This window comes from Cryptomeria japonica, chromosome 3 (genome assembly GCF_030272615.1).
Source record: "Cryptomeria japonica chromosome 3, Sugi_1.0, whole genome shotgun sequence".
NCBI lineage: Eukaryota > Viridiplantae > Streptophyta > Pinopsida > Cupressales > Cupressaceae > Cryptomeria > Cryptomeria japonica.
The window spans coordinates 961,457,244-961,467,716 of record NC_081407.1 but is presented as its reverse complement, the minus strand read 5'-3'; the positions used below and the strand labels follow the sequence as shown (position 1 = coordinate 961,467,716).

Sequence of the window (10,473 nt, the reverse complement as noted above, 5' to 3'; positions counted from 1 at the left end):
CAAATACACTAAAATCCCTACCATGATTAATAAAAATATATTTTTTTCAAACCCATTATTATATTTATATTATTTAAAAAAAATATATCTTTTTATTAAAATTTGTATACGCTAATCATTTCATAAATCAACTAAAGTACATCTCGCTGACTATATAGCCTCAAATTAATAGAAAATTTTCTATATTAGATAATTCTGAATATATGAAAACAGTTAGAGAGATGGCATAAGCTTCACATAAAAATATATGTGATTTGAAAGCTAATATAGATTCACCACCTAAACCATCAATTAAAAATTCTGCATTTTCCAATTAAATAAGACAAAAAAAACCAACAATTAAAGAGGCACTTTAACATCTTCTGGTTTATCTGGTAACCGATTACCTCTCCTGACCGAAAGCTCTGAGATTGCTTGAAAATAAAACACGCTTTTGTGGCCATATAATATTCCAGGGACAATCCCAATTGAACAGAATATAAATCCAACTCACACTTTTTTAATTTTTTTGAAATACAACTCACACTTTTGTTGACATGCCCTAGACAAAACTGTGAATGGTAAAAAGGGAAAGCAAAAAATTGCAGAGACCCAGAAATCGGGCTGCCTTCACCAACTAGGCAGTTGCAGATACCAACAGTGTAGAAGTTTGATGATGTGGCAGAGGATGCTAAGGTGGATAAATGTAAAGTATCAATCAGAGGGCTTGCCATGTTTGTGAGATCACATGGATGGCAGCCTTTTGGGCCTCTTAAACTGCTTCATATTCGGCTCTGTCTTTGTTTTGAATAACAACAACCCTTATCATTATCCAGAAATGTTTCTCTGACCTCACCTCTCCTCCTGTCCTTTCTTACACAAAAAATACATTTATAATATATATATGCATTCATATTTTCATGGTGTAATGGATTGAATGGAAGAAATTCAATATAAAGGGCAACTATCATAGGTAGACTACTACAGAAAGGACTCTTTTGAGGGAAGGAAGTCTATCAATTGAGCTGGCTGATATTGGCTTTCTTCTTTCCAAGTGGGTTTTGGATTGTTCATCTCTTTTTGTTTGAGTAATCCAATAAAAAGTCAATGATGTTCATCAATAAAATAATGCATAGATTCTCTTGCCCAAGGATTGATATGCTTTATCAGAAGTGCTGCAAGCTTAGGGAAAAGATATCTGCCTCTTATGGAACTCCAATGTTTTTGGGCATTGCTGCACTGCTTAGCTGAATGTTGTAGCGATCAGTGGGTACCCATGACCGGTTTTCAAATCGATGTTGCTCAGTTGACTTGTTGCTCACGTTCCTTTGGGTTTTGGCCTACACCCAATTTCCGTGGTATCATGTGGCCATGAGTCCTCCAGCTATTACACTGAGTTGTAGTACAATAGGTATGGCTGGAAAAGGACCAGCCGCTTGGACCTTTTATAGTACAAGTATACAGACTCACATGCACTTTTCCTTTAGGCTTTCTTCTCAATCCCATTCCCTGTGTGGCCCATTGTTTGGATGATTTCTCTGCCTCTGCATCATATGCATATTGACTTTTGTGGATGCCCGAAGCCGCCATGATTACTCGAGGAAGCCCAAGCAATCATGCATTTATGATCGATAAATTTGAGTGTGGAGAACAATGATAGTAGTAAGAAGTAAAATGAAAGAAAGATATTTTATTTCGTTTATGGTAGCAACAAAACCCTGATTCAGGTTGACAAGAATAAGAGTTTTCTGTTAAAAATTGTTTAAGGGCAGCCAGACTGATTTCTACTTCTTTCTTGAGGGTAGGTCTTCTAACTGTAATCCCTAATCAGCTTTCGATAATCTCCACTCTTTGAAATGGCTGCTGCTTTTTAAATTTTAGGGTGGGTCATCTACTTTTCAAACTTGGACAGAATTTCTGTGCCTCTTCTATTGATAGTGGGTAGGAAAAGACTCGGTCTTCAAGGTATCCTATGTAGTTTGCTTGCATTGGGGGTTCCTGTAATCTTAGCACTTATATTATGCAATGTCATACTGTTTGTGTTTAAAGAGTTCAGATTCTCCATAACTTTTAATCTTCAAAACAAATATAGTTTTTGGCTTGCCATTCTTAGCGTCTCTCTAGCACCAAGGTTTATCTGGGTCCAACCTGTAAACTAGTCTTCTGTTGGGCTGTGAAATCTTTGTTGTTTGAAGGAAAAATGGTTGCAGCATCCACAAGATTAGGCCCAATCCTCGCCCCCTCTCCTAGCCCATGGGGGGCTCCTTTTTCATACTCTAGCCATCATCATTTCCAGGCTCTAGCTCTGGGATTTGCAGCTCTGGGGTTGGGAATGTTGGTTCTAGTAATATTTTTCATTTATTACAGCCGTCTGAGAAGTAACAGAACTAGCCCATATGACCTCACAGCAGACATGAGACTGCAGAGATTCAGCTACGGCGAATTGAAGACTGCAACGAACTCCTTCAATGATTCAAACAAGCTGGGCAAAGGGGGATTCGGAGTGGTCTACAAAGGAGTTTTGAGCAATGGTAAAGAGGTGGCAGTAAAAAAGCTAGATGTCTCCTCTCAGCAAGGAGAAAGGGAATTCCAGAATGAAATGTCCATCATAGCAGGATTACATTCTCCCTTCATTGTGAGCCTGTTGGGCTATTGCTCTGATGGAAATAAGAGGAGACTTTTAGTGTATGACCATATGCAGAAGGGTAGCCTGCAGGAGGCCTTGTTTGAAAACAATGATGACTCTAAGCTGGATTGGGAGAAGAGATACAACATTATACTGGATGTTGCTCAGGCTTTGGCCTTCCTGCACCTTGAATGTGATCCACCTATTATTCATGGCGATGTCAAGCCCAGCAATGTGCTCTTGGACAACAATTTCAAGGCTCGTATTGCAGATTTTGGGCTCGCAAGACTCAAGAGTGATGATATGTATTATGTTGACATGTTTAATCAAAGCCAAGAGCTCTGGAAAAGTCAGGACTTACTCAAGAGCCAGGAGCTTAGTAGGATTGTTGCAGGCAGAGATTCAAAATCTGGGGCGTCTGATGATGATGAGAGTAGTCACACAAACATAAACAGAAATCCAAAGGAAAGCCCAGGCAAGGTAATGTGTATTGAGGACAACGTAGCCATAGATGTAATGGATGAACAACACACAAGGGGTCCTTCTGTGGGTGTTGATGAATTAGATGCGAAGGGAAAGGAAATTGTATCAGAGCATTTGGGTGTTGCTGGATGTGAGGATTGGATGAAGATGTACCCATCTGAAGAAGGAACCGATTGGAGTAAGGAGTTACAGGATGGCAATATTCAGAAGAAGAATTTTTGGAGTAAGGAGTTACAGGATGGCAATATTCAGAAGAAGAATTTTTGGAGTAAGGATTGGTGGGGGAAACATGATGGCAGTGGAGCGCTCAGCACTATGGAATATATCATGCAGTGGATTGGCAGCCAAAGGATCAACCACAAGATCAAGAAAACTAAGAAAATGAGAAAGAGGCCTAGCCCAGATGAGGAGACAGTGAGCAGCCAGACGGAGTCCAGGAGAAAAACAAAGGGAAAAAAGGGCAAGGAAAAGACTAGAAAAATCAAGGAGTGGTGGAAGGAGGAATATTTTGCAGAGATGAGCAAGAAGAGCAGGAAGCTTGAGAAAATCAAGTGGAAAAGTTCATCTCAAAGATTTGATAGGGGAAGAAACAGTGTTAGTAGGAGGGACTTTTTGTGGGATAAAATCAGAAGAGATAGTTCTTGCTCCATGGGAAGTGAGATGTGGAGTGGTGATCTGTTGAGTAGAGATCTAAGCAGCACCACCAGCATGAGAGGAACAGTTTGCTACGTTCCTCCTGAATATGGGGGATGTGGGTTCCTGTCAGAGAAGGGAGATATATATAGTTTTGGAGTGCTGATGTTGGTGATTGTCTCAGGGAGGAGGCCTCTGCATGTCCTGGCATCTCCAATGAAGGATTTTGAGAAGGCTAATCTCATTTCTTGGGCAAGACATTTGGCCCAAACAGGAAATACTTTAGATCTTGTGAGTGACTCCTTGAAAGGCTCATTTGATAAAGACCAAGCAAGCCTATGTATTACTCTGGGCATTCTGTGTTTGCAGAGAATCCCAGAAACGAGGCCTGATATATCTGATATTCTTAAGATTTTGAGGGGTGAAATGGATGCTCCATCTTTGCCTCTTGAATTCTCACCTAGTCCTCCCAGCAGGATTTACAACAAGTCTAAAAAAAGACCCCAATCCGACACTGCAGCTCCTTCTCCTGTTCCATAGCGTATATCATGTTTGAATGCAAAGTAAATGGTGACTTTTTTGTTTGTTCATATGATTTGCCATTGTCAAGTACAATCATTGAATATACTGCACTGTGCAGCTCTTCTTTACCATAAATATCCCCACTGTTGTATCAGAATTTGAGTTTCTCACAAGGAATGCATTTCAGGGCGGTCTTGATATGTGTGTTTTATTTTAGCACTCTGTACACAACCTCCATATCAATACATTGAACGTTGAATATACTTATTCTAGTATCTTGTCTTGAGATGAATGAAATTCTGTAACAGAAGAGCGTTCCTTCAAGTGGAAGAACATCTCTCTGATATGTTTAGTCAAGATTTCTTTATGTTTTCATATTATTACTTTATGGGCAGAATCAGTGAATCTTTTAATAACTTTCAAATGGGGTTTGAAAGTTTGAATCTGTTCACATTAAATGCTCAATCAATCACATCACGTGTATGTTACTGGGGCATTTACACCTGTGCATTTAATGTAGGCAATGGATTTTGTTAGATAAACTCGGCACTTTTGTTGCCACCATTAATTCAGATGCAGGGATATCTTCACTGATTTCTTAGCAAAGCCAATGACGAACTTTTTGGCAGGTTGCAGTTGCAGGTTTGCAAAGAAACTTTAACTTCGAAATTTGAAAATGATAATTTTAGATTGGGATTTGACTGGATAACAGCCAGTCTTGAACTGTGTTAACTACCAACTAAAAAAGGCTGCCATAATTTTTAATTAATTATTATTATTAGGCAGTAGTCCATATTATTATTATTATTAATAACACAATAACTCTTACTCTATAGTGAATTATCAAACAATGCCTCCCTATGCTGTTATATAGATAAGCCAAAGGTCAAAAGGCTTCCTATGCTAATTAATGCACATTCTTATTATTTTCCAAGATTCATCAAGATTTTCTACCAAAAAATTGTGATATAAAAAAAATGTCAATAAAACTAATATTTTTTTTTAAAAAAAAGGAAAGATTCGCTAATAGAAATTAATTTTTTTTCTAAAAAATGAAAGATTCAGCAAAATCTTATATCCTTTTTGAAGGGAGGTTTTTTAAAGTCATCCCTACAAACCCACTTTAGTGTAATTTAGGGACAAATATGGGTCCAACAACTTACTCAACCAAGTACCCATGTATAAAAAGCCTAAAAAATAAAGAGAAAACGAGAAAACTTGGAGGAAAAGACTCCTTCCCAAAAGAGAGAATGTGAGAAATACTAACAAGCCTCCTCAAAAGATGCCCTTGAAAATCAGGAACTAAAAAATCAACACGAAGAACTCCATCACGTACAAAGAAGTTGCAAATAATGATTGTAGAACAACAATTAGAATTGAAGAACCTCTACTAAAATTAGTATGAAGATCAATATTACAAAGGAACGAATTTGTACGAGTGACCCCAATGGAAATACTCAAACAATGGCTAGATGGCTACATGGCAACAATTTTTTTTTTGAAAATACATGTAGACACCTAAGTTTGTCCATACCTAAACAAACTCGACTTTTCCCTATCCTAGCCATTAATTAAATAAATAGTTATTATTTATTTAATTAATTTATCGTTCATTTTTGTTTCACCTTATCCTAGACATTAATTAGTCCCTGTCATGATCCCCTTCCTTATTAAGATCAAGACACCCCCCCTCCCCTTCATGATCCCCTCTCAAGTCAAGATCAAAGTATCCCTTAATCTCCACATCATAATCCTAATCCATCTCAAGATCCCAACATCCTTGCTAATCCCCCTCATGATCCTAATTCTTCTCAAGATCCCATCACCCCTATCTAAGCTATCCATGAACCCCCCACTTATTGAGTTTCTCCACTTTCATCTAATTCACTTTACTCCATAATAAACCTATCAATCATTCCATGTCGTATCGCTCTCCACATGGACTTGCATATTATTTCAAAACCCCTATCATTCATTCCTTGTCATATCCCCCTCCACATGGACTTGTATCTTGTTTCAAAAACTATTATCCCATTGATAAAAATATTTGTAAAATCATGCACTATCAAGCCAAAAGGATCAGGCCTCCATGGGCAATGCATCTTAGAACCCCTCTAAATCATAGAAAATTCAAGATCTCATGAAGATGTACCCAAAAACATCCAATCTTATAGTTTAACACATCACCCAAAAACATCCATTAATTTTGACCCAAAATAGTCAATAATCCATTGATCAACTTGAATCCAATTATCATCATAGGAATGCATTATTCCTATCCCAGTGTTTTTATTATTGTTAATAACACAATCCTTGGGGTAAGCATTATTTTTATTATTAGTTTTTCTATACTCATCATTATCAATCAATCAATCAATCAATCAATCAATCCATCAATCGAATTTGATTTCCAATTTGAATTGGGGCATAATCCTTGTTTGCTTTTTGTTTGTTGTGCATGCTTATTTGTTGCGTATGTGTTTTATTATTATTTGCATCTATCATGGTCTTCAAACTATATTTCCACAAAGGCATCATGGTATTATAAGGCATATGTTTGCATTTGACCTTTTTGGTCACATACTTGGTACATTGTCACCTTGTTCTTTATGCCTTGGTGTATAAAATCAAGTACAATATCAAATCTAGGTTGCTTATACCATTGCAACATGATGATGTTAGACGTGTTGTAATTGATGTCAAAGGAATGTTGTTTTTGATGTCAAATGAGTGTTAGATGTTACTTACTTCTATGACATCCAAAAGGTTGAAGAAAGTATATTATTATCATGTCATTTTAGAGCATTTTGAGTTGCAATAGTACAATAGATTGCTATGAAATTGGAAACAATTAGAATATATTTGTAATATCATGTTGCATCTATTGTTGTTGGTGGAAGTAATTTGTAAGTCTAATCTAGAATGTTTGGAGTATGTTTCCTAGATAGTGTGCTTGTTTTGGTAACTTGTTGTTATCCATATTTCCTCATGTTTGAGAATTATGTCTTGTGGTTTGAAATGATAGTATGTCTACACATGATTCATCATTATGCAGAGTTTTTAGAGTTGGTGTATAGCAATCAACAATTTTGAAGTGGCAGTAGTATCTTTATGCTAGTGATTCAACCATATGCAATTTTGGCTTGATGCGAGAATGGCTTGTGACATGTTCCCTCCAGAGTAAGCTTGTAGATGATCATTGGGATTAAATAAGGCTACATTGGGATCCGCATTGTGTGTTCTTTTTTTTTGGTGTAGCATACGGGCTATTGGAATTGGCCGATTACACATTTGGACACACTTGGATAAGGAGATATATTTGTGGCCAACTTGCAGATATTATTTCTATATTTTTGGTCCAAGATGTGAGTGTTGTGACATGTGTAGCATATTAGTTAGAGTGTGCCATTATCAGAAGATCACATGTTGTGTGAAAGTGAGTCTAGAGGTTGATCAATTCAAGTACACGCTATGTAATTAGTCTTGAAGGTCTATAAATCATATTTTTGTAATCCAATAAGACTATTGTCTTACCTAATGAGTTGGTGCTCAAAATTGTGTTGGGGATTGGTGTCTCTAATAAGTTGGTGCCTACAAACACAATTGAGGATTTGTATCTCCTATATGTTGGTGTCTACTTGATTGTAAGTGATACTTTATTTTGTGAGGTTGGATTTGTGTAGTATATCCAAAATCTATTCTCACCATGGTTTTTCCCATCTTGGGTCTCCATGCATATATGGTGTTCATTATGTGTATGTATGTGTTATGTGAGGTTTCATTGTTATACAATCTGAATAAGTTGTACATCAACATATTGATATTTTAAGGATTATGTTTAGAGAAGTCATTGATGATAATTAATGCTCAATTGAGTTGAAATTAGCTATATTGTTTGCTGGCTTGATTATGCAATTGTAGCTTCTGAATCTATCACCTACACACAGAAGAAGAGGAAGTGTGTTGCTGATAGGGGTTTTCCCCAGGTTTGGAATTAACCCTTTAATTGAATTGAAATGTTGAATGTTATACCTCATATATGTTGTAGTTAATGAAGATTAATGATGCAATCGTGTTTGAATGTGATCACAAGTGTTGATGCAATAACGTGACATGACATGACAAGACATAAATGAATCAAAGATAGACACAAGCTTGCATGTATATATTTATAGTTTGGTCTTTGTGAGTAAGATGATTGATGATGAAAGATGTAGATGTGAAAATGAATGAAAGAATTCTCTTATATAGGGTTCTCAAGGTATTTCACCAACTAGGCCAAACTCCAATGGTCAAATTGAGGCATTGTGATCGGGAACCAACTGGTAGGAAGCAGGCATCATTATATTCAAATTTGGGCCTGGTTTTGGGGGACAAGGGCATCCCAAATGCCCTTATCCACCCAAAACAAGGTGAACAAGCTAAAGGTGTGGTGCACTCAGATCGAGACAAGGGGAACTAATCACCATTCAAATAAATGACATCAATTTTGAGTTAAAAAGACTATAAATAGGTTTGGATGAGAGTTAAAATGGGACACATGAAGGAAGGGGCACAAAAAGGTGTGAATTATACAAGGTTATGATTTACGATGCCACAAAAAGTCAAACTAATTTTGCATCTCATCTATCTGTTTCTTACTACATCTCCAAATCTCAACTATTCACATAAGAATATTCCATAATGTACATCCTAAATCTATCTCTTCAACCTCATGAGACACTAGCCACATGACTAAAACTTTGATGTACCAAACCTTATTACTCAATCAATTCTAGCCATCCATTAATAAATGCATCTTGGCCATCAATTTCCCACTTGTAAATTCTATAAGTTAGAGGCCTCTCATCCCATTTGATAATATTCTATCATCCCAGTGCTGTGTTGTCCAATTTTCCATCTTCTTTCACCATAACTTTATGTTGCTATTTTTTTAATGTAATACATCTTCAATCTATCCTTATGCTATCCATTTTATCTTTCATAATATCAAGCCTACCATCATATCGATGGTTCCACAAGTAACCATATAAAAATAAATACATAGCCTGTGCCAAAATGAACCAAGGAAGTGTTAGCAAAAATGTTATGGAACTCTAAGGTATGGTAGATCCTTTGAAACTATGTCATAACACTTGTAATGTAAAAAGGTAAATAAGTGACATTGGAAGGATAAATCTATCCGATGTACATACAACTAAAATAAGGTCTGCTCATACAAGTCACACTCGTAATAAGGTATTTGATCTTGTGGATGCAAATCATGCACAACTAACCTATGATGTCATTTTTTTAGTGTTTTTCTTATAAAAGACACTCACATGAAGATTAGATGAAGTTATGATGGTTAACTCAAAGTTTGCACTATAAACCTATCATGACACTTTATAAATAGTGCAATTGTAAAAAACCCACAAGATGATGTGCAAGATCCCTAAAAAATAAATATAATGTGTGACACTATTTCAATACATTTAAAATTTTGAAAGTGCATATAATGGATTCTTATGCGATGTTTAAAAAATCATATGTTGAAAAAAATAACTTCGCAATTTTAATATAGTTTAGATAGAAAATCACTTGCACCATTGTAAAGTATGTGACTTTTTTAAAATGCTTATCATAAGTCAAAAAAAGGAATTTGTGAGAAAATTTTATACCCCATTGAAAAAATTGTGCAAGTAGAGGTTTCAAACAACAATTATAGGGACCTATAGAAAAATGTGAAAAAGTCGGTAGCATTGTTCCATAGTGATCAAAAAGAGTTCTATGCTTATAAAAAAAATTCTCACACTGTGAGTGAAAGTAATGACTAAAAATAAAGTCCGTTTTAGGTCACATAAATCACTACTGACAACACTATTGATGATGGTTAGAGGGTGGTGCCACCTACCTTGAGCTAAGTGGAGGTGGTGGTCATTAGAGAAAAGTTCAGTGAAAAAAAATGATGGTGGTAGCAATGTTTGATGCTCCTTATATGGTGGAATAGATAGAGCTTATGGGGGTTGGGACCCTTGAGACCACTCATTTAAGACCGCAAGTGTTAGTTTTGCGTTGGTTGTATACTAAAATCATCCCTGTATATGGACTTGTACCCTATATTTTTTAAAACACAAATAAATAAAATTTTTTGTACCAAACTTGATCTAGGAGGCATGATGGAGGTGCATAATGGATCTAATTTACAATGCAGTGGCCATGTAACTATATGGATCCATATGGACTATATA

General features: G+C 36.2%; 1 protein-coding gene across 1 annotated transcript; it reads left to right on the top strand.

The window, feature by feature from the left end:
• The first annotated feature begins 540 nt into the window (after nucleotides 1-540).
• Nucleotides 541-4,510, top strand: LOC131035591 (putative receptor-like protein kinase At1g80870). Its single transcript, XM_057967322.2, has one exon. It carries the CDS (start codon nucleotides 2,180-2,182, stop codon nucleotides 4,259-4,261), a length of 2,082 nt encoding a protein of 693 aa, XP_057823305.2. The 5' UTR covers nucleotides 541-2,179; the 3' UTR covers nucleotides 4,262-4,510.
• The last annotated feature ends 5,963 nt before the right edge of the window (nucleotides 4,511-10,473 follow it).